Source organism: Cebidichthys violaceus, unplaced genomic scaffold, assembly GCF_023349555.1.
Source record: "Cebidichthys violaceus isolate CVI_PGR_0920_01 unplaced genomic scaffold, fCebVio1.0.p SCAF_44, whole genome shotgun sequence".
Classification (NCBI taxonomy): Eukaryota; Metazoa; Chordata; class Actinopteri; order Perciformes; family Stichaeidae; genus Cebidichthys; species Cebidichthys violaceus.
Genome location: NW_027176639.1, coordinates 551181 through 576287, shown reverse-complemented (window position 1 = coordinate 576287; position 25107 = coordinate 551181). Strand labels below are relative to the sequence as shown.

Below are 25107 nucleotides of genomic sequence, written 5' to 3'. Positions count from 1 at the left end.
TTATCTTCTGTTGAGCCTCATGTGAGCAGCCTCCTCCTCCTCCTCCTCCTCCTTCTTCTTTCTCTCCTTAGACTTTCAAAAGTATCTGATTTATTCTATTCTCCTCACTTAAGTTGTGCAACCTCTCTTCTATTTATCTTACTTGATATTCCTCTCCTCTCTCTTTTGCCTCTTTTGTGTGTGTGTGTGTGTGTGTGTGTGTGTGTGTGTGTGTCTCTCCCCAGAACAGAGCTTTTGTTTCGGGGTACAAAGACTTTTTTTGGGGGGGACCGGGCTATTAGCTATGCATGGGTTCTCCTCTGCTCAACGCCTTGTTAGGCAAGCTTTGTCATGCTGGTCTCTTTGGTAGCCCACAAACAAAACTAGCTTCTGTTTCTTCCTTGTCCTCACACACACACACACACACACACACACACACACACACACACACACACACACACACACACACACACACACACACACACATACATCTGTAGCAGTTTTCATAACAATGTGTGTGTTTTCCTCCTGAACTGACACGTTACAACAGCAGCAGTTGTATTTCATATAGTCCATAGAATTGTGCAGTAACAGCGGGAGAGAGAGGAAATATCTTTGCCTGTCCTACTTTCACTCCTCACTTACACACACACACACACACACACACACACACACACACACACACACACACACACACACACACACACACACAAGTGTCTGTCTGACTGTGATATACGAGTGTGTGGGATTCACCAGAAGAGACTACGTCCGGGACAATGGATAGGAATAGGAAAGGACATGAAAAAAAAAAAACAAGGACCTGTATCTAAATGGACAGTGGATTCAGGAGTTTCCTGTCTGGTGTCAAAAAAAAGAACTTTATGGAGACCATAAAAAAGAATTTGGTCAAAATACAAAACAGATTTAAAATCCTTACTGGAACACCATGGCAGCGCTGAGATTGTTTTCCAATCTGTAATTCTCGTCTTCATGCTACAGGACCCATTGAGTTATCTGGTTGCTGCAGTAATTGCATGGGAAAAACCCCTCGTGTTCACAGACGCTGTTGTATGAATACAATTTGGGCTTTGGTGCTTTAATTCACAGGCTCTTGTTTGGGACCGTTGTCCACTGGCCAACGAAATAATTACCTCCTAAGTGCACCGGCACAGTTTGACTTCTCGTCTCAAATGGCTCCATCTGCTGGTGAGAGAAGGAATAATAAAAAAAAAAAATGGTGGACAGAGAGAATAGCAGACAGAGAGGGAAAGGAAACAGCTGAGCTGAGTATAGTCAATCAACTAACAGGCCTACGCCCACACAGTCCTGAGGAGGAGGAGCCTAACCTCACAGTCTACATCCATGCAGTGGAAACACCTGTAGACATGTGTGTGTTCTTATCGCACGTAATCATACTTGCAGTTGTTTAGTAGGTCGGCCTCGTGCTTACATACTGTAACGCTGGTTAACTTACTGTAACGGAGTCTAAAGTTACGCGAACGGCTCTGTGAGGCACAGCGATGCTTCGAGCTAAATGCTAACGTCACCACGCTAACAGGCTGATGTTTAGTTAGCAGGTATACAGCGGTTACCTATAACCCATAACATTAACTCTGGCTGAGTCTCCATCGTTAATAACACCAGTGCTTTCCCTCCCAGCAATAACGTGTCAAATGTCTATTGTTTGTTGTTTGTTGTTTCATTTTGTCCGCTGGCATCTTGTGAAACAACACAAAACATTTTAAAAAGAAAGTTAAACGAGACAACTACCCCCCCCCCCAAAATGAGAGAATACATCCCTCTTTCTCTCAGCCAGTAGATGGCAGCATGCTGTATTAAGATGGAGACACAGTCTCTTTTCATTTACGGACACACACACACACACACACACACACACACACACACACACACACACACACACACACACACACACACACACACTGAGGTCCATCTACCCCTCTTTCCCATGATGTCATAGCCAAGAGCCAGCATGGGAATATCTGTCACATCCACTTAGTTTCCTGCTGCCTCCCAGCTGTGTGTGTGTGTGTGTGTGTGTGTGTGTGTGTGTGTGTGTGTATCCTTGATGTTGCAACAGGCTGGTCATGTCTGTCAGAGTGCGATAGTTCACTGATTTTGACAGAATGTGAATAATAATCTTAATTTCTACTTCACACACAAACATACAGCATCATATGTTCCTGTTTTTTTTTCTTCTTCATTTTACAGATTTTTTACTTCTTTTGTGTTATCTGCGAGTGTTCCTTGCATGTGGATGGTTTGCAGTGTCGGCGAGTGCTTTGTCGTTTCTTTTTGTCTCCTCTGTCTGTCTCTCTCTCTTTTTTTTTTTAAAGCAGCCTCTTCTTCCTCAGGTAAAGACGGAAACAGATGGAAAGACAGGGAAAGAGGAGGAAGAGGAGGAGGAGGAGGTTTCAAAATGCAAAGCAGGAGAACAACGTCATCCAACCCCATCCCTCCTTCTCCTCCTCCTCCTCCTCTTCCTCCACCACGGCCTCCTCTTCGCTCACGTCGCAAATCCAAGTCGCCTTCGTCCCGCTCCAGCCACCCGACCCCAAAACGAGCCTTGGATTTAGACAAAATTGGGTCCAGCCTTGACACGGAAGACAGAACACAAACCCGCAGGGGGTCCCGAGACCTCAGGGGCTCCCAGGGTTCAGAGCTGGACAGGAAGTGGGAGGGCGTGGCCTTAGAGCTGCGATGCCGTGGCGGCAGGATGAGGTCAGCGGTATACCAGACTTCAGAATTGCCCTCCATGGTCAAAGCCAAGCGGAAGTCGGAGCAGAGTGGGGGCAAAGGGCAGGTTGACCGCAGCAAATTGAAAGCGACCTTTGTTTGAGGAGCCGACGGTTTAACCGACTCGCAGACCGTCTGGCCTGCTGATGGAGTCCGTGTGACTCTGACCTCACTGACGATGTCTCCCGCGGCTGAAACATCGGCTAAGCTTTCAAGCTGAGGCAAAGGGCTCAGTGTCAACGACTGTGCAGCTGTTCTCAGACTCCATACCGAAGGCTGCTATTAGAAGATGACAGCCTGCGATTAACCAAATGCTGCGTCCCAATTCATTCTCAGTGTGTACTAACGCAGTGGTGCAAAGTAAAGTATGTGTACTGAAGAGAGACTTGTACTTCACTGGAGTATTTCCATTAAATACTACTTGTACTCTCGCTCTGTTACAAGATAGAACTGCATTAATCCAGAGGGGAATTCTTGACTGTTTGATTCTCAGGCTGTGGATCAGCTAGATGAAGTATATCTATTCCAAACGAGAGGATGCTTGAAACACCCGTAGCTCTTTGGTTCTGTATTTTTTGACATGAATCTCTAAATGAAGGGCCACTCCAGCAATGTCGTATTGCTCTTCCGCAACATTGGAACACTGGAATACTTGATAACCGGCAAACTCCGAGCAACAGAGGCTGAACTGTTCGTTAAAAATGTTGGGTCCTCCTCCTCTTATCATGCAACTTCACGGCATGTTTTCATTAACCCCCGACATCTTTCTCTCTCCACAAAGTTTGCATCGGAGACTTTCTGTTCAGAATGCGCCAAAACTCCTCCAGAGCCTCGGAAAAAACATACGGCTGTGTTCTTGAACTGAGTAGCACTAAACATGGCTAGTAGTAGTGAAATCATCTTCATGTGTAAAGTCTGTAGAGTGCCCTTTTTAAAAGGGTTATTAAAGTCAGTTGAAGCTCTATTTTCACACGTCAACCACCTGAATCAGAATGAATACAAACATTTCCAAAAGAGTGACCCGAGTCATTGTCAGCCGTCTGCATTTTTAGGATACTCTATGCATGAACGTGCATTGGCCCAACTCTGTTGTAGGAGAAGTGTTCCTGGCACCAGTCATAGTTCAATAACTTCAACTGTCTTTCCAGGAATCAATGGCCCTGAACTTACAGAGGAAGTAATACCATCCCCACACACCGAGTGGCTCCGTGAAGACAGTGGGCACGTGGACATGTTCACATAATAAAGTGTTTTTCTTGACGAGTAATCCTGTATAATGATTTATTTACTGTTGCAGATTTTGGAGCTAATTTGCTCATTTTACATCTCTTAATTGGCATTAGACTCTCGAGCCAGTTTTGACATATTAAACCGGCTCGAGCTCGAGGCTCAACTGATTAGCAGTAAGGCAACACGAAAATCCCCGGCTAACACCCGGATCAGAGCCAGCTTCGCCAGCTAAGTGGAAGGTGTGCAAGTTATGCACTTTTAATCAAATGAGCTCCATTGTAAACACAATAAGCGTTTGACGCAGGATGACAACTGTACCAACTTTGCAGGACCCCCGCGGGGGGGGGGGGCTGCTGTCACTCCCCACCTCGTTGGTCTGAATGACGGGGAGAGAGAGTGCTGTCTGCCGGCGGGGCTCGCACTGTAAGCGCTATTTTGAAAAGTGCCCTCCCCTCTCCCTCTCCCTCTCCCTCCCTCTCTCTGTGGACTAGGGGAGAGGCAACACACACACACACACACACACACACACACACACACACACACACACACACACACACATACACACTCAGCTGCTCGGAACCATGACAGAAGATGACGGATACAGTTGTCGCGGAGGGACAAGTCAAGTTTAGAGATGGAAAAAAGGTTATTTCCGCCACTATTCCTCTTGTTTTTGAGCTTTTAAAATGTCTTTCCATACTTAAGGGCCATCTGCAGGAATTCACTTTTGTCGTTTATTGATTCTTTACAAACTTGTCCACAGTGGAAGACTCGCTGCGTCGTCCTTAGGAAGCCCTCTCCGGTCGCAGGTATGTCAGACCACTTTTATTTTTTTTGTTACTATCATCATATTATTAGCGACAGACAGTTGAGTTCATTCATCTGTGTCATTCGGCACTAATCCCGCGTGCTTTTCTGCAGTTTAAACTAATCACAACTTGTCAATTGGTGTCTTGGCTGTGCGCCACTGGAGCGCATAACGCACCGAGTCCAACATGTGGGGATGTCTTCTGTGGCAATAATAAACCAGCTGCAATGAAATATTTAATTTAATGCCTGTGTCCTTCAAGTTAAGTGTGAGTATTAAAACGTTCCAGTTAAACGCGTACACTGTGACTCTTCCACACAGCGTCACCGTGTAACGGTCTCCAGGCTTGGCAGGGACAGAAAGCAGCGTGTGTGAAAACAGAATCGGGTTTCACTTGAGATGCTGTGAGGACAGACACCGCGCCTCTAGACATACGTACACATGTGGCCATAGCCTACTGCTGTGCCCTTGAAGACAGTGGGTGTAATGTAGGCTGTGTGTGTGTGTGTGTGTGTGTCTGTATGTTCATGCGTGTGTATTTATGTCTTTGCTTTCATCACCAGCTGTGCCAGTGGATCACTTCATTGTTTTAGGGTTCGTTATCACAGCTGTGCCATAAACACAGACAGGCATGCAGCAGAGATTACTAAATGTTTTTTTGTTTTCTGTTAATCCATATTCTGCTATTAAGCACACAATTGTCTTTTAAGCCTGTCTGTCCGTAAAGCTCCTCACTCCTGTTTCTGCTCCAGACTGTCTGTCTCTGCTGGTGTATAAGGAGAAGAAGAAAGGGAAGGAGAAGGGCAGCGGCCACAAGGAGAGGCTCAATGTAACGCTGGAGGTACGTGAAGCTGCAGCGGACCACAGGCTCGCTGCTTTCTGATCTCGAGTGCATGGTGAAACACAGTGGTGGGGCAGCTGCAACCACAGCTCTGCAGTGCTGGTGCAGCACACGCTTTCTACTGCATGAGGGGTAGCCGCTAAATGCAGAATGTACGAAAAACAATGATAGAAATCCATTCACTCTGCTCCCTCAGGGGATCTGTGGCGTGGAGCCCGGGCCTGGGTACGACGGGGTTTCCTACAGCCTCTCCATCCTCTGTCTGGCTCACACGCTGGTGCTGGGCTTCAACAGCCGAGACGCCCTGCTGAGCTGGGATGCCCACGTCCGCTACAGCCTGGGAGAAGGTCAGCGGTTTTGGCCCTGTAGTGTGTGTGTGTGGATGTCACAGTCCTGGGTCCTCGTTCAAAGGGTGTGATGTGCAAACGATGCAGTGAAGCGCAGTTGAATGGCACCCGTGAACAGATTCAGCTAGTTTGTTCTGTATCAGGCGACACCAGATGCTCCATGGCACAGTTATTATCTGCATGTGCTCACATTCACAGTAGGAATACGTATACTGTGTCTGTGACTGTTGGGATGTTACGTTATCCACTCCACTGGGTGTCTCCTGCACATGAAGAAGTTTGCAAGAAGAGTACAAAAGTCCACCTTATTATCTGCTGTTAAAAGCTCTTTTAGGCTTTCAATCATAAGTTTGCAGTGGTGCACCTAAATATTATAACTTGGACCCTTCACAAGTAACTTTCTCTGTCCAAACTTTCCTTTTTTTTTTTTTTAAACTTGTGTCATTGAGAAATGTCCTCTCTATTATCATGATATTTTAATAACATATTCAAATAACTGCAGCCTGATTTTTAGCTGTACTTCACATCCAGTTTAATTTACATTTTTGTGCAGTAATGTCAGCACTTATTATATTCATAATCGTCTTTCTAAACGGGTCATTTTCCTTCCTCCTCTTTCCAAAATGTCCCCAGCAAGATATTTTTTCGCGGCTCCACAGTACTCCTTAATAATACTACGTGTTTTATCTCACAAACTTCTGTTTTTACAGCTTAATAATAACAGCAAATCTGTTCCTTCCTGACTTCTTGTCTGTTAAAATACATTCCACGTTTAATATTTTATCTTCCGATGTAAGAATCACAACTTGCCTATTAAAACACAGGGTGTGCTTTCTGTCGCTGATCGTAGTTTTAAACACACGCCTGCAGTTTGTCCACAGTGCTGCCGGCCAAATGTCGGAAAACCAAATTACCTCAATTTACCCGTCTTGCAAGCTGTTAACGCTTTCCAAAGCACACTGATTCACATACCTTGAAGGCAGCATTTGGTTTTACATAATTGCATTATGCTAAAAAAAACCTAAAAAAAACCCTTGCTTGAGATCATCAATCTACACACCGGCAGGATGTTGCTCTCAGCTACGTCTTTGAATGAGGTGCTGGTGCAGAGCTCTTCAGTCTGAACTCTATTAAGTTCAACTCAAGTTTATATGAAAGTGCTTTCTGTAAATATTTGTACATTTTTAAATTCTAATTAAACAGATTGTTTGGAAACCACAGACACTGAACTCTTACCAACCCTCTCCTCTCCTCTCTCCTCCTCCTCCTTCAGTCCACAGGTTCAGTGTCAACGTGGAGCCAGGTACCAAGCTCGAAAGCGGCCCCGCCTCCCTCCACCTGTGCAACAACCTGTTGGTCCTGACCAGAGGCGTCCCGCCCGTCGTCGTCGGCCACTGGAAGCTGTCTGCGCTGCGTCGGTACGGCGCGGTGCCAAACGGCTTCGTGTTCGAGGGCGGGACTCGCTGCGGATTCTGTGAGTATAGTTCCTGGACTGAGGAGGTTTCACTGCAGCGGGAATTCAGACAACGTGGAAAAAAAAATCACTGGTTAATATCATATTTTAATGGCAGTATTTAAGAATCAAAGAGCTTCTTTCTGTGTTCCCATTTTACACCGATCCATCATTGACAGCAGCAGTGATGAGACTCGCTGCAGGTTGCATCATCACTGTGACTTGAGCCTCCTAAACACTGCTGCTCCTCTCACATGCAGGATATATTTTGACTCATCTTGGGAAGCATACAAATGGAAACTTATGGATTTCTGAGAGGAACACAACTATATTTTCTCTTTGAGAGTTTAGTGGCTCTTTTCTCATATAAATGGACAGTTTTACCTTTTTAATAGACACCCTGAAATATTGAGAACTGAACCGGTAACTTAGTCAATGTGATAAACTACCAATGCAGCACAGTTGTCTAATTCCACTTTTTAAACGGCGTCCCTGTGATAAATAAATGCAGCTTTTCATTCCTCACAGGTTGAGAGATCTGCCATTAGACTTTAATAGAAAAAAAACAGATTTATTACAGGTCTTTATATAGTAACTTTATCCACATACGAATATACAAAAAAATAAAATACCTACTATACATGAACCCACCACACTATACGCCCGACTGCCTAATAATGCGGTGTGTGTGTTTGTGTCGTTTGCAGGGTTTAGGTATCGTCTGAATGTCCTGTTGACATGGACGTGAATGTGAAGAATGAGAGGCAGTTTTATGTTTTTGGGTTGGGATGTGTGTGTGTGTGTGTGTGTGTGTGTGTGTGTGTGTGTGTGTGAGTGAGTGAGACACATGGACAGCAAGATAAGTGTCTAATGGTGTTTAAAGTGTTCATTGTGGGAACACTTAACTTTCCAACAGCTGCTGTTTCCCTGATTTTATTAAGACCCCTGAAAATGTTCTAGCTCTGTTGTATAGTGAGACCTCCTCACTGACCTTAGTGGTGTGTTACTGTTAAGAGAAAGTTTCTGCACTTAGTGAGGTGTGTGTGTGTGTGCGTGTGTGTGTGTGTGCGTGTGCGTGTGTGTGTGTGTGCGTGCGCAAACCGTCTCATGGATCCTACAGGAATAACCCCGAGGGCCAAAGGGTCTGGTTTCAGTGTTTTCATGGGCAACATCTATAAATACCACCCTCCCCATGTAGCGGTCACTCAGCCAATCACATAGCACCTGCCAGCTGGACCGCTAATCACAGGTTTTCTCATCTACATATTACCCAGCAGCCCCAGAGGCAGTAGAGATAGAGAGAGAGAGGCCCTCTTGGCTCGGTGCAGAAATAGAGTGACAGAAAGAGAAAGATGTGGGAGTGAAATCGACGAGTGACATTCCTGGCGTGAGTGCTGAGTGTTAGCTTACATTGGTACATGTTTATTTGTATTTGGAGAGTACATGGGAGACATACCAGCGCTCTGCGGTGATTCTGTGGAGTGTTGTTTGAGTTCACCCAAAAGCAGACTTTACTGTGGGTAATAAAACAGTCAGGTAAGACTCGTGTCTATTCGCACATTATATACATTACCCAAAAATCATTGCAAACATGTTTCACTCGTTGCAAATGCAGAGCAGCATGGCTGATATGCTGCATCAGCCTCTGCTCTGTTGGACCACGTAAAGCTGCTGTTGTGCTCATTTATTATGTATTTACAGGAGAGAATCAGACCGTGATCATCGCAAAGATGTGCAAACGGTCCAGCACAATTACCGTATAATATTAGGTTGCACTTTTTTTTTGGCAACTGTACTTTGAACCGAAAGCTCCTTTACCCTCTCAGCTCCCTAATTTCCCTCAGGGCCTCGAGCAACATCAGAAAAGCCGGTTTGTTGGTCGTCCGATGCTGCTGCATAAACACATTCCACCCTTGACTGCCACCGCTGCACTTTGAAAGTCAGCTGTGCGTCGGACGATGCGATTTCCGGCTGCAGAGTTGTAGACGTGCACCGCGGTCGCGCAAAGACGTTTACCAGGCACTAATCGGTTCAGCCGGTGTGTCGCATGCACACACTGTACCGGTGTGACTCGGTGTGACTCGTAATGCAGTGACGAGGAAACCACGGTGTTCTGGAATCGATGGTGCTTTGGGTCAGAGCGGAGAGTTTTAGCTAGACGGATATTTTCTGGCTTATCTATCAGGTCCACACGTATTTCTGTTGACCCTGTGTCACACCCACACACACACACACACACACACACACACACACACACACACACACACACACACACACACACACACACACACACACACATGGCTTCAGAGCGCCCATGCAGACACAGTAATCACTGGTCCTTTGCAGAGGCCGGATGACCGTCAAGCCTTGTGATCTTGATGAAAACAACTTTAAGCTGACTTGCTATGTCAGTAATCTTTCCATGTCCCTCAGCAGGCACACACACACACACACACACACACACACACACACACACACCTCATATTGCAGTACAGTATCATATCAATGCACTTGTGAGGTCGTTTTTCTGGTGTAGAGATTATTACATGTTATAAAGTGCTACGCAGCAACCTCTTTGCCTTCGTCTCATTACTCTCCTACAGTATATGACGTTATAATTACTGTAGAAAATTGCACTATGTAGAGAAATAAGATGAACATTGGTCCGAAGCAGGCAGAGGATTTGGTTTGCCTGTTAAAGTGTGACAGAAAAAAGCTGCTTCTTCCTCTATTTAGTATGATTTATTACCGCTGCGATATGAAAATAAGATCTGCTTCTTTCACCATGAGCTGCCATGCAGCTGAACTCAGCGTGTTTGTGAGAAATGAACGAGGACCAGGTTCAACAAGGCTTCTTGGTGTTCATAACAGATAAAACAGAAATAATTGCCCGTCAGTGAAATAATTTAAATTAAATTGATTTCATCCCTACAAATCCTAATGATTTTCTCTCCAATGATAGAATATACCTCCTTCTGTTTAAAGGGTTGTATTGATATTGCCCTATAAAGGTAAAAAAAAGAAAAAAGAAAAGGCTTCTCAAGGCCTCTGAAGCAGGTTTTTTTTCCCCTCGCTAACCGAAATATTGTCAAACTACGCAGAAAACCATTTCTTAGCAAAGAGCAGGATTTATAGCGAACAAACGTATGGAAGAAGTGAGCTTTTTAGCCATATCTGGTGCCATAAATTGTCCCCGATCAACAAACAATGAACTCTTTTGTTGTCGCGAAGTTTGTGTCTGAGTGGCTGAAGGTGTGCAGGAGGGCTTCTGACACACTTCACAAAAATAGCTTCTCAAAAGTCTGTCCGTCAGCTCAGATGAATCATTCGGATTGAAAAGCCGAGCGTCTTTGTATTAGTTACAGTTCTTGTGAGTTCTATTCCCACAGCTTTCGCACGAGCATCATCTCAGCTCGCAGCCTTGCTTGTGATTATTATCCGTGATGGTGTTTTCATACAGCATCTGCTCCCGTTGGGGAAAGTCTGATGGAGCTATAAAACACACAACGGCTGCTGAAGCGGAGAGTTTTTCCATTACGTTTAACGACGAGTCAAAAGGGGAACTCTTCACGTATTCAGTCTGAAGAACTCAACGGATTTGGTCTTTAGGACTGACTCAGCTGCTCTTGGTTTTCAACAATGTTCTGCTTTACTTTCTCAGCATTTATTATTTCTATATTTTTTTATTATTAGCTGCAAACTAAGTTCCATAATAACAGACACCAGATACAACAGATGTGAGGGCTTACTCGGCGGCTGTCTTTTTTAATATCTCGGCGATGTGAGATTGTGACGTTGCATGACTTTTTTTTTTTTTTTTTTGCAGACTCACGGCTCTGTGTGGGTTTGACAGCAGAGTCGGGGGCTAAATTGAGAGTTGTGTGTGACCTTCATAAGAGGCTTGTTGCTGATTCAAACATCACTTCACAAATGCTTTCTGGCTCAAAAGATGACTTTGCTCTATATCTCATAATTTACCACGCTTCATGCTGTTTGCTAATATAATGCTTTTTTTCCCCTCATCCATCAGAGGAGGCGTACGTCTCTCATTTATGATGACGTTCGTCTCTCTCCCCATCTGTCTTCCAGGGGCCGGTGTTTTCTTTTTGTCCTGTCCCGAAGGAGAGCAGATCAGTTTCCTGTTTGACTGCGTTGTCCGGGGCATCACCTCCAGCAGGAGGCCTCATGGCCTGCGACCCGCCCTGCCAGGTGGGCATGCACTCACGCCAGCATGCAGCGTGCACGCATGCAACAACGCAATATGCCTTCAAACGCAAATACCCACAGTAATATTAGCAAAAAGAGACTCGCTGTCCTGAACTCAAACAATCCGTCACATCGGTATGTGACTTTGTGACCTCCGTTATGAAGGTTTACCGCCTGTTTAGCGTGCATGTTTAGCATTTTGTGCCAGGCGCCACGCTAACAGAAACATGTTTAACACATGCTTAAAGGGTTCCCGTGTGGATTGAGGGGGTCATGCCTTTGTGTGTGACTTGTGTGCTTTTGTAACGGCCTGCTAATTTCACAGGCATGTCTGAGACCGTAAATATGGAGACAGAGGGTTTAATGACAGTGGGAAAGAGAAAAGGACACTTGTCAAGGATCTGACAACTAAAACACACACACACACACACACACACACACACACACACACACACACACACACACACACACACACACACACTCACACACGTCTCAAGATCTGGTTTTTGGATATATGCCCTGTTTTTGTAACTCCTTTTGGCTTTTTATTGTTTCATACTGTACAAAAGGGACCAGAATAGACCTTCTAATCTCTTTTTCAGACATTAACCACTGACAGTATTAAACACCTCTTAACACTTTTGCAGTCAGTCATCATTTAAAAGTATAAAACTGCCTACTTTGACCCGGACACAGCTTTTTAAATCTATTTCCTGCATACTGATAGATTTCCTGTCAGTAAGTAGCACTAGAATAATTCACATCTTGCTTGTCAGGGAGCAGAAGGTCTCAACCCTGAAGCTTGTTTTCTTTAACATACAGATCACTCACTCTGTAGTCCAGAGCCTAATGATCAAGGCTTTAGGAGACATGTTGGTTACCTCCTCTGCGTTTTTTATGCCTCCGTGCCGCCGATAGCCATGGCGCCCGGAGGCGTTATGTTTTCGGGTTGTTCTTCCGTGTGTCTGTCCGTCTGTCTCAGGATCATCTCAGGAACACCTGGAAGGAGTTTATTCAAATTTGACTAAAACAAAAAGGACAAACTGATTAGAATTTGGTGATCAAGTAGAAGTAAAATCTCTGAATCTGACTACTGAGAATATAAGATATAGTGTGAATATATAAATGCATATGCACATGTTGCACGGTCAACATTTAAAACGTCCCGAGGAAAACTCCAGCCTCCCTGCAACATGTGTTCTAGCGTCAGGCTGCTCTGAGGCCCACTGTAACCCTTCGACATTCAGTGCTGTGAAGCGGCTATAATTAGCGCAGACTAGCTACGTTAGAAATGTTAGCTGACAACCTCACGCAGCGTAGTGAAGAGACTCGGCATCTGCACGTTAGCATTAACTGCTGCGCTCCAGAGGCAGAGATCCAGGGGTTAGGTTGTTCACACCTATACACACAAACACCTTGACCCATTGCAACTTACACACACACACGCACACACACACACACACACACACACACACACACACACACACACACACACACACACACTCTGTGTATATATAGCAGGCATTAAGTGTGTAATTGGCTGGGTTTTACACTAAATTGATGTTCAAACAGATAGCCGAGGCGCGTGTGACCTCCTGGGAGAGGTTCAATTTACAAGTCGCACACGGCAAACCTCTTACAGAAGAGGCTGAAGCTTACAGTAGCAACTTAACGACGTCTGCCTTAATATTTACACTTGCATTATTAAGTTACAGAAGAGTTTTCTGGTCTGGTTCCATGTGTGGTTCTGAAAGGCATTCTAAGACGCTAATGTATGTTTTCACACTTAATGACAAATTACAGATAATGGATGGATGGAAAAACTCAACTTGAACTCGCCCCCCTTTTACTTTATGGACAGTGGAAATTGGTTTTGATGTCATCAGCTGTGTGCATGCAACTGGGTCGTCTTGTCTTCGTCCTCTTCGCTCACACACTCTGAAGGTTGTGTGTTGTTGTGCTCTTTTTTTTTTTTGTGTGTGTGTGTGTGTGTCTGTGTGTGTGTGTGTTTCTGCATGCCTGTGCGTACCGCAGATCCCAACGCTGATCCGGTGTCAGCCGAGGAACGTATCAGCCAGGAGGCGTCAGAGCTGGAGAAGAGACTCAGCGTGTTGTCTCAAAGCAGCCTAGCCAGCAGCACAGGTGCAGTACACCGTTCCCTTCACTTTAGGATATATATATCGAATAGCATGCATCACTTTAGGGCCTTCAGATACTTTTTGGGATTTCTTAATCATCATCATTGCTCTTGTATGCGTCTGTCATCGCAAAGGATTAATCCCTGGTCTATATTTATGAGGACCTTCTGTCATAATAATGTTTGAATGAGTCAGAATTGTGAACTGACTTCTGTGTTCCTGTGTTATTCATTTTTGCCGTCTAACTTTAAAGCTCAGACAGAGTTTGGGAAAAAAACAAGAAACAAGATTTCTGACTTCACTGCATAGAAAGGTCTGCAAAAGATATGAACCGTTTAATTCAAAACCTGATTTCACAGGGTCATAACATCTTGTATCTAGAGCCTAAATCAAGACATGATTTCTGTATGAGTCATTACATGTTCTTTGTGGTTGTTGTGTTTGTGCTTAGAGTAGTTCATAAATCACTTCGTCAGGATCTAATAACCTTCTCGCCCTCTACAGCTTCCACTTACAGCTGTAGCACGTCTGTGGCCGGGGACGACCACAGCAGCATCTCCAGCTCCTCCTCCAGTCAGTCGGAAGCGAGCTACGGAAGCCGACTTCCATTTTGGGTGGAGCCGCTAGCTAGACCGCACCTCCCTAACGAGGCGGCCTCGAGCTCGTCCACGCTGAATGCTTTGAGCGGTTCAGATGACCGGCTTTACGCCGCCGTGATGGGAGGCTCGGGGACTCGTCCGTCCTCCGCCCAGCTGCGTCCTCGAGGGCTCCATGACAGCGGGCGGCAGAGCTCATTAGACAGTGGGATTGGGATAGCGACAGGCAGTCACTCATCTTACTCAGGGAGCTTCTCCTCATATACTGGGAGTCTGGACATGGCCAGCCAGGGAGGTGACGGGGAGTTTGGCTCTGTGGCCAGCCTACCTGCTCCGCCGCCTCCTCCTGCTGTTCCTCCCCCCACTCCTCCTCCTCCTTCTCCTTTTCAGTCCACACTCGCCCCAGAGCACAGTTCTCCGACCCCCTCTTCCTGCCCTTGTGTCTCCAGATCTTGCTCTCGTGAGTCCCAGAGGAACAGTGACGAGTATCAAATCCCCAGCCTGCTAAGACTGCGGTACGACACCCCTAGGAGTCTGCTCAAGACCCTGTCCCTGGGGGAACCATCCATCCACGAAGGCCCCCCTGAGCTGGGCGGGTACAGCAGGAGCAGTGGGGACGCATGGGGTAGTCAGGGACAAAGGTTAAGCAACACCCCCACAGGACCCGGGGCTCAGCGTCAGGCCGCGATGCAACGCTCGCACTCGTGGGGCAGCGACGGGACGCCCTCTGTGGACAAGGGGACGCCCTCTGTGGACAGCGAGGGGAGGTCCACACCTAGACACCTTCTGGTCCCTGGAGGCTTGGTTAGTGGAGAAACACAGGTAATGCTATTCTCACCAAGAAAACAGATTATCTTCAGCTCTAGTTGTGCCTCAGCGCCATAGAGGAATTATCAGACTCTTAAGTTCTCTTTGGAAGTTGTGTTTCTGTAACATTTGCATTAAGTAAGTTTCTTAATGAAAGAAAATGTCACTTACTCCAGCCTTTGGGTTTACGCTCAAAGATACTAATTTCCCCTTTATGTCTCTGCTTCTTAACTCCCAGGGACCTGTGGTACTCTGTTTGTTTTAGAATGTTACATCTGTTTGATCCTGGGCAGATTTCTACCTTTAATATGGAATCAAGAGCCTCTGCACATTTCGGTCCAGTCTTGGGTATTTCCATGTCAAGCTTTAGGCCACTAGACCTTCATCCCTGCAAATCAACTACCAATATTTCACCAAACACTGAGGTTATGGGATAATATTAGTCCCGTGCAAAAATCAGCATCTCTGTGATTTGGGGTGGTTAAAAAGCACGTTTTTTTGGTTTTATCCGCTTCTCTTTTTTTTGGCCTCTTTCCTGCTTTAGAATGACGGAGGCTGCGTTGACAATCATAAATGGAAGTCTTGACAGCATTTTTGTTCACCCCACACAGTGATTAAACTTGTCCAATGCTTGTTTTTCTTCTTAGCAGCTTGAGGGAGGAGGAGATTTCTAAATTACATGAGGTCCCCTGGTAGTACTAGTCCCAGTGCTGAAGTGTCTTTTAGTCAGTCTCGGTGAGGGTCTGCTTCTCTAGAGTTTTCATCTGTTTGGCCTTTTTGTAATTTCAACTTTTGCTCTTGCCGTATTACATCATTTTGCAGTGTTTATGCACCAACAGTTCAAGCAGCAATTCTCTGCTCTCTTCACATACACACTGCTACTTGCAATTCAACCTAAAAATTCAGATTTCTGTAATTTGTATTTATAGCCAATGCCTTCAAAGGCTCATTGGGAAGATAAAAAAAACAATGCAAAATGTTAAGCTGTGCTTTCCACTGCAGCAGAAAAAAGGATGCATCAACATCATATCTGTATAGAATAGACTTGCTATTCTTTGGTCCAAACTGGGGGTCAGTAGCATCGTAAACCTTTACTGCCACACTTTTTAAGACCACACAGCGGCTCATACTGCACTAAAGTTTAATATGGTCACTGCTAGCCCACATCACATGCCTCCTCCGTTTCTTGGGCAGTTTTAGCCTCCAGTCCAAGTGACTTGCCATGTCTTTGGTGAGAGGATTCAAATACCAAACAGAAGTGACTGTGAATCCAAGTCAGGTCCTTCTCGTCGTGAGGCGACGGTGGCACCCGCTGAGGCACTGAACCGCCAATGTAAAAAAAAAAAAGAAAACTGTCAAAAATGAGCCGTTAGTTTCCATCTAAAACCTGTCTGGTGCCGGTGTTGTTTTTCCTATGATAGGTTTGCCTGAAACCTCAAAAGCCCTCGGAGGAGACCTCTCCACATTATGTCTAATTAATTTTCTGAGGGGTTGTGAAAAGCACTTCCCTCTTGTAGCGAGTAAATTGTCATCAGAGCAGGAGAGGAAGCAGCATGTCTTGTGATTTCTGACAGCTTGTGTAGGAGTGTGTGTGTTCATTATACATCATGTTTATACTAGAGAGAGAGAGAGAGAGAGAGAGAGAGAGAGAGCAAAAGGTGCCAAAGAAAGTTAATGAGTAGTGATGAAACCCGACAGAAACCCTGAGAGGAGAATCCTGTTGTATGAAACAGAAATTACTTTTCTTTATTCATCATTCCTCGACTCTGAAATGTCGGCGGTTCAATGTGGCAAAAACTACACATCCTTCATGTCGGATAATGAGACAGTGCCCGAGTCCACAAGTTGTATTATGCACCTTGAAACAAACCGTGTGACAAATAATGTTCCTTATGCTTGAGCTTGCTGCGTTATTAGTTGCTGTGGGCAAGAGAAAAATGGTAAATTGGGACACATTGTCCAGGTTCCTCATCTCTGAGCCAGCCACCCTTTTGTCCCTTGTCAACCACCTCTAAAAAGTTCACCTCTGTCCTTTCGGCTCTATATCAACATTATTTTTTTTTTTCATCTCATGCCCTCACACTTCCCCAATTTACTTCTTTCTCCTGATCAATCCTTTTCAAAGCCTCTCTGTCCTGCTGCTTGCAATATCTCCCCTCTCCAAAACTAATTTGCAACCAGTTTGAGCAGTCGTAGTTGTTTCCCTTGTAGCCAGTAACAACGGTGAATGTTGCAGTAAAAACACTTAACCCTTCCTCGACAATAACTTCTCTTGTCTCTCCAGTGCAGTCATGGTTTGGACAACTACGTAACACCGGAGCAGTGGCGGTCGGCGAGGAACAGATGTTTGACTCAGGTATACGATTTTTTTTGCCTATTAGTTCCAGGTGTGGAGCCATAAAAAAGCTTTTGTTTGTTGAAGCGGTTGGTAGGAGTTGTGTTCGAAAGGTCATCGGTGCCTGTCGTGGTGGTAACCTAAGAGGTGAAGGAGTTCGTCAAGCTGAAGGAGGCCGTTGGGGCTTTGCTGGCCCAAGGGTCTCTGGAAGACAGCAAACAGGTTGGCCAGAAGGGCTGCAGTGGTTTCCAAAGCAATAACCCGGGTGTGGGAGGACGTCAGGTATAGACTGTGGAGACGGACTTTTGGTTTGCCTCAAGGAAGTTATGGACGTTTGAAGACTTGGGGAATTCCACTGAGGTGGTAAAGATAGCTCCTTGGCAGCAAGGTACAAGAAGTGGATGAGATTCGCCCTGAGATTCAGAAGGCTCTGGACCTAGGCTGTCTTACCTGACATGCCTGTGGAGTGGCAGACCGGGGTGGTGGTTCCCATTTGAGTGTGCTCAAATGAATGGGGTATCAACCTGCTCAGCCTCCCCAAGATAGTTTATTCAAGGGTGCTGGAAACGGTAGATCCAACCGATTGTCAAACCTCAGATGCAGGAGGAGGGATGCGGGTTCTGTCCTGGTCATGGAACAGTGGTCCAGCTCTTTACCATTGCAGGTCTTTTTAAGGGGTCAAAGGAGTTTGCACATCCAGTCTTCATGTGTGTTGTGGACTTGGAGAAGGCTTACAACCGTAAGTCCTGAGGGAACACTGGGTACCGGAGTTGTTGCTACAAGCCAAGTCAAACACGTTTCCAGTGGGTGTTGGTCTCCGCCAGGGTTGTTGTGCCTTGTCACCGATCCAGTTTGTGATTCTCGTGGACAGGATGTCATGGTGCAGCCGAGGGAAATGAGAGTTTCCGGTTTGGGGACCTCAAAATTGTGTCTTAATGATGTGTCTCTGTAGGCACCTTCAAACCGTGACCTCCAGCACACAGTGGGTCTGTTTGCAGCAGAGTGTGAAGTGATTAGGATGACAGTTGAGTGTGGGAGTGAGTCACTGACCCAAGCGAAGGAGCTCAAGTCTTATTCACGAGTGAGGGTAAAATGGAGCAAGAGATGGAAGGCAAAGCTCTAAATTTAGCAGTCCATCCACGTTGCGTCCCTCACCTACGGTCACGATCTTTGGGTAGTGACCGAAAGGATGAGATTCGCCGATACAAGCGGCCCAAATAATCTTCCTTAGTACGGTGGCTGGACTGCTCCCTTTAGAGGTTTTCCGGGCATGTCCAACTGTTTTGAGGCCCCTGGGGAGACCCTGGGAAGGATTATATACCTCTTCTGGCCTGGGAACGCTTCAGTTCGGTTCCGCAGAAAGAGCTGGAAAGCGTTGCCGGGAAGAGGGACATCTGGAAAACCCTGCTAAGCCTACTGGCCTCGCAACCCGGCCCCAGATAAGCGCAAAGATGATGTATAGTGGATGGAGTTTGAATAGTAATATAATTCAATACATTTCTAAACATCATGATTAATATATAGTTGTTTGAGGCCCTTTTATTTGGGCCCCCAGGCCTATGTTGCCTACCTTGCCCAACGGTAAAGTCTGCCCCTGTTGTTTTTACCGTGAACCGGACTATAGGCCTAATTACTGGTGTTTCTGATTGTGAGTTGCCACGACTTAAGTGTGTGACGCAACTATGTCATGGCAGGTGTACAGCTGAGGAACCAAGGAAGCGCAGTTCCTTACACTACTTTCTTGCATGTCACAGATAAAGATGATGCTGTAATTAAATCAACTGACTAAAGAGAAAGTCCGTGACTGAGTGAGTGTGCATCTCTACTGCAGCAAACTGCATCATTTTGGGTTCCCCAGTTACGGATGCATGCTTAAGGACCTCTCTCAGAAGTTATATAATAGAACATGACAAAGTTTGCTTCTTAAAACTAATACTCTGTAAATAAGTTCTTCAAGACACAATCTGGAATAATGTTTTTGTCGTTTGTTTTCTAGGTTGCCAACTCTCCATCGGAACTGTCACCTTCTGCAGATACACACGGTATGTTTGTATGTTTGTATGAACAATTAATGTTTTCCTGTAATGTTCACGTTGTTTTATTGTAATGATCTGAACACTTTGCTCCCAGATGGTTTTCTCTGTGTGAGAGAGGAGCAGGATGAAGCTGGTGATAAGTTAGTGGGTCTGAAGAAGTCGATGCTCTCTTTGCCACCCTCTGCCCCTCCTCCTCTGCCCATTGCCCTGAGCACGCATAGGCCAACATCAGCCTGTGGTAAGACAATCACAGAGTGTCTGATGTGTCTTGACTCATTTGTCTTGGTGCTCTTATGCCTCCTTTGACCTTTTTTAGGACATTTTTGTTGCTGTTTTTATGAAATACTATTGACGACTATATCATGAGCATTTTTTTAAATTATTTTTCAGGAAAATTTATACTATGACTCTTAATGGCCTGCTACATTATGTCATGCTATGCTTTGACTTTATGTTACATACTATAGTAGGACTTTTACATTGTTTTATGAAATACTTTACTATAGCTCTATTAACAGACTATGACTTTTTATGACATACTATACTATGACTTTTTTTCGACATGCTATACTATGATTTTTTTCTGACTTTTTTTTTGACATGCTATACTATGACTTTTTTTCCACATGCTATACTATGACTTTTTTTCCACATGCTATACTATGACTTTTTTTCCACATGCTATACTATGACTTTTTTTCGGACTTTTTTTCCACATACTATACTATGACTTTTTTTCGACATGCTATACTATGACTTTTTTTCCACATACTATACTATGACTTTTTTTCAACATGCTATACTATGACTTTTTTTTCAACATAGTATACTATGACTTTTTTCAACATGCTATACTATGACTTTTTTTCGACACGCTATACTATGACTTTTTTTCAATATGCTATACTATGACTTTTTTTCGACACGCTATACTATGACTTTTTTTCAACATGCTATACTATGACTTTTTTCAACATGCTATACTATGACTTTTTTCAACATGCTATACTATGACTTTTTTATGACTTTTTTCAACATGCTATACTATGACTTTTTTATGACTTTTTTCGACATGCTATACTATGACTTTTTTCGACATGCTATACTATGACTTTTTTCAACATGCTATACTATGACTTTTTTCAACATGCTATACTATGACTTTTTTATGACTTTTTTCAACATGCTATACTATGACTTTTTTTCGACATGCTATACTATGACTTTTTTCAACATGCTATACTATGACTTTTTCGACATGCTATACTATGACTTTTTTATGACTTTTTTCGACATGCTATACTATGACTTTTTTCAACATGCTATACTATGACTTTTTTCAACATGCTATACTATGACTTTTTTTCGACATACTATACTATGACTTTTTTATGACTTTTTTCGACATGCTATACTATGACTTTTTTCTGACTTTTTTCGACATGCTATACTATGACTTTTTTATGACTTTTTTCGACATACTATACTATGACTTTTTTTCAACATGCTATACTATGACTTTTTTTTCAACATGCTATACTATGACTTTTTTTTCGACACGCTATACTATGACTTTTTTTCAACATGCTATACTATGACTTTTTTATGACTTTTTTCGACATACTATACTATGACTTTTTTTCAACATGCTATACTATGACTTTTTTTTCAACATGCTATACTATGACTTTTTTTTCGACACGCTATACTATGACTTTCTTTCAACATGCTACACTATGACTTTTTTTCGACACGCTATACTATGACTTTTTTCCGACACGCTATACTATGACTTTTTTCAACACGCTATACTATGACTTTTTTCCGACACGCTATACTATGACTTTTTTTCGACATGCTATACTATGACTTTTTTTCGACACGCTATACTATGACTTTTTTTCGACATGCTATACTATGACTTTTTTCGACATGCTATACTATGACTTTTTTTCGACATGCTATACTATGACTTTTTTCAACATGCTATACTATGACTTTTTTCAACATGCTATACTATGACTTTTTTATGACTTTTTTCGACATGCTATACTATGACTTTTTTATGACTTTTTTCGACATGCTATACTATGACTTTTTTCAACATGCTATACTATGACTTTTTTTTCAACATGCTATACTATGACTTTTTTCGACACGCTATACTATGACTTTTTTTCAACACGCTATACTATGACTTTTTTTTGACATGCTATACTATGACTTTTTTATGACTTTTTTCGACATGCTATACTATGACTTTTTTATGACTTTTTTCAACATGCTATACTATGACTTTTTTATGACTTTTTTCGACATGCTATACTATGACTTTTTTCTGACTTTTTTCAACATGCTATACTATGACTTTTTTCTGACTTTTTTTCGACATGCTATACTATGACTTTTTTCTGACTTTTTTCGACATGCTATACTATGACTTTTTTATGACTTTTTTCGACATGCTATACTATGACTTTTTTTTCAACATGCTATACTATGACTTTTTTTCAACATGCTACACTATAACTTTTTTTCGACACGCTATACTATGACTTTTTTTCGACACGCTATACTATGACTTTTTTTCGACATGCTATACTATGACTTTTTTTCGACACGCTATACTATGACTTTTTTTCGACATGCTATACTATGACTTTTTTCGACATGCTATACTATGACTTTTTTTAGACATGCTATACTATGACTTTTTTATGACTTTTTTTTCAACATACTATACTATGACTTTTTTTCAACATGCTATACTATGACTTTTTTTCAACATGCTATACTATGACTTTTTTTCAACATGCTATACTATGACTTTTTTTCGACATGCTATACTATGACTTTTTTTCAACACGCTATACTATGACTTTTTTTCAACATGCTATACTATGACTTTTTGTCAACATGCTATACTATGACTTTTTTCTGACTTTTTTTCGACATGCTATACTATGACTTTTTTATGACTTTTTTCGACATGCTATACTATGACTTTTTTATGACTTTTTTTCAACATGCTATACTATGACTTTTTTATGACTTTTTTTCAACATGCTATACTATGACTTTTTTTTTACTTTTTTCGACATGCTATACTATGACTTTTTTCTGACTTTTTTCGACATACTATACTATGACTTTTTTCTGACTTTTTTCGACATGCTATACTATGACTTTTTTCGACATGCAATACTATGACTTTTTTATGACTTTTTTCGACATGCTATACTATGACTTTTTTATGACTTTTTTTTGACACGCTATACTATGACTTTTTTTCGACATGCTATACTATGACTTTTTTTTCAACATACTATACTATGACTTTTTTTCAACATGCTACACTATGACTTTTTTCGACATGCTATACTATGACTTTTTTTCAACATGCTACACTATGACTTTTTTCGACATGCTATACTATGACTTTTTTTCAACATGCTATACTATGACTTTTTTCAACATGCTATACTATGACTTTTTTTCGACACGCTATACTATGACTTTTTTTCAACATGCTATACTATGACTTTTTTTTGACATGCTGTACTATGACTTTTTGTCAACATGCTATACTATGACTTTTTTATGACTTTTTTTTGACATGCTACACTATGACTTTTTTTCGACATGCTATACTATGACTTTTTTTCGACATGCTATACTATGACATGTTATGGCTTTTTTCAGTCTTTTTTAAATATTTTTCATGACTAAATTATGGCATACTTTTTTTGATGCTTTTCTATTCCTTTTTCATGACACACTTAATGCCTTTTTTTGCCTTATAATAAAATTACCTTTTAAGATATTTTAATGGTATTTTTATGATGGACTATAATATGTTTATCACTTTCTTTAGGACATAATATACCAGTTTTTTATGACATAAATGATGACTTTTTACATTTCTTATGACACAGTACAGTATGTCTTTTTTATGACTAGTCCTATCAAGAGTATCACTGCTTACATCTGGTGTGGAATCAAAAGGGCAACCAGCGTAACGGCTAACCTTTTGGGATTTTTCTTTAGGTCTTTTCCAGTCTGCCCACGAAGCTCCCCCGTCTGTAGCCCTGGACACTCGGCTCCATCGGGACAGCCTGGTTAATTATGTTAACATCCCCATTAGAGCCCCACCAGCTACAACTCACGGAGAGCTTCTCAACACAGAGCTGGACCTGCAGGAGCCCATCTCAGCATCAGCTTCCAGTGTGTACAGTGCTTTCAGAGGTAACACTATGCAGCTCTGCAGACCCAGTAACAACTGCAATATGGCTAAAATGGCATCCGATTCAGTGGCTAAGAAATAGATGACAGGACACTAACGCACAGCTACTTTTTCTTTCTTATATATATATGCTTTATTTGCAGATGTGAGGAGACAGTAAACTAAATGAATGGGGAGAAAGACTTTATTCATGAAAAACAAACATCAGTGACATTTTTAGATTATGAAAATGGTACAATTTACATAGTTTAAACATTAAAATTCTAAGCTGTGAATTTGCAAAATAAAGTAGTTTAACACATTTCCATTTAATGAATGGTTAAGAGTTCTATTCCAGCACTACCAATGAAGTTAATACGGGGTCAAAGTAACTGAACAATGCATGCGACAATTTTAGGTTACCGATCACGTAACGCAAACGTCTTTCCTTCTCCACCCCCCACCCCCCACCCCCCCCTTTGCCGCCGATCTCCCGACCAGAAGAGGTCTCCATCAAGTACGCCCACCTCGACATCACTGCCATGGAAACGGCTCAGAGAGTGGGGGCGGAGCATGTTCGGGGCAGCGAGGACAGGCTGACTCAGCTGGAGGAGCAGGCGATGAGGGCCACCAAACAGACACTTCAAAATAGTTTCCATCGCTGATTCTTTCCATCTCCTCCGTAAATAAGCTTAAGTGCTTAATTGCAGTTGATCATTGCAATCATTGTTGTACTTAAAAACACAAAAGTTATGCCAGTGTACACAATTCCCCACCAACAGTCCATCCCACTATAAATAACAATAAAAAGCCTGCCTCTGCCTCTTTTAAGGATCACTCAGGTGATTGTTATAAATAGCCTTAATTATAAGGGAATGGCACTCAATACTAATGTTAACCACTGATAATAAAGGTATGAGAAAAGGATTGACAACAGCTGTACTTGAAAAGGTGGACTTTACAAATAAATGTACTTTCTTCAGACTGAGATCAGGCCCCCCCCCCCCCTTGTTGCACCGACACCTCGACTGTTAAGACGAGCAAACCGGGTCGCTCCGTCGCTCCACATCTGAGCTTAAAAGCACTCAATTGAAATGAGCATCTCAGCTATACTTCAGGTTCAAATTACAGGAATCCAGACCCATGTGTCCCAGGCAGGACATGACCGAGTAACCAGCCAGCCAGGAACATTATTCATCACGATAATCAATGACACTGCTTCTGGTCGGAATTAATGAATAGGAAAGCACAGCGCGTACGTAACCAGAAATAAGCACTACAGGATTTGTAAATATGAACTGTTTTTATCTGTGCCAAGACAATGAGAGTGATGTTTAACTATATATATATATATA

At 43.0% G+C, this 25107-nt stretch overlaps 1 protein-coding gene across 2 annotated transcripts; it reads left to right on the top strand.

Annotated features, from left to right (window-relative positions):
- The first annotated feature begins 4468 nt into the window (after positions 1–4468).
- On the top strand, positions 4469–25107 carry LOC137886557 (protein Dok-7-like). 2 transcript variants are annotated; one of them, XM_068729057.1, is made up of 13 exons: positions 4469–4608; positions 4727–4772; positions 5524–5612; positions 5809–5959; positions 7233–7433; positions 11502–11621; positions 13653–13760; positions 14261–15174; positions 17444–17515; positions 19491–19536; positions 19625–19768; positions 23578–23775; positions 24257–25107. In XM_068729057.1, the coding sequence occupies exons 1-13, from the start codon at positions 4555–4557 to the stop codon at positions 24415–24417; spliced, it is 2304 nt and encodes a 767-aa protein (XP_068585158.1). In that variant the 5' UTR covers positions 4469–4554; the 3' UTR covers positions 24418–25107. The 2 variants fall into 2 exon arrangements, with proteins under 2 accessions (XP_068585158.1, XP_068585157.1); XM_068729056.1 differs by having other exon boundaries at positions 24254–25107.

Coding starts and splice junctions, on each gene's coding strand:
- LOC137886557 (XM_068729056.1), top strand. CDS start 4,555: ATGACGGATACAGTTGTCGCGGAGGGACAAGTCAAGTTTAGAGATGGA. Junction 17,516..19,490: donor GGAACAGATGTTTGACTCAG/GTATACGATTTT, acceptor TTTGTTTTCTAG/GTTGCCAACTCTCCATCGGA. Junction 19,537..19,624: donor ACCTTCTGCAGATACACACG/GTATGTTTGTAT, acceptor CTTTGCTCCCAG/ATGGTTTTCTCTGTGTGAGA.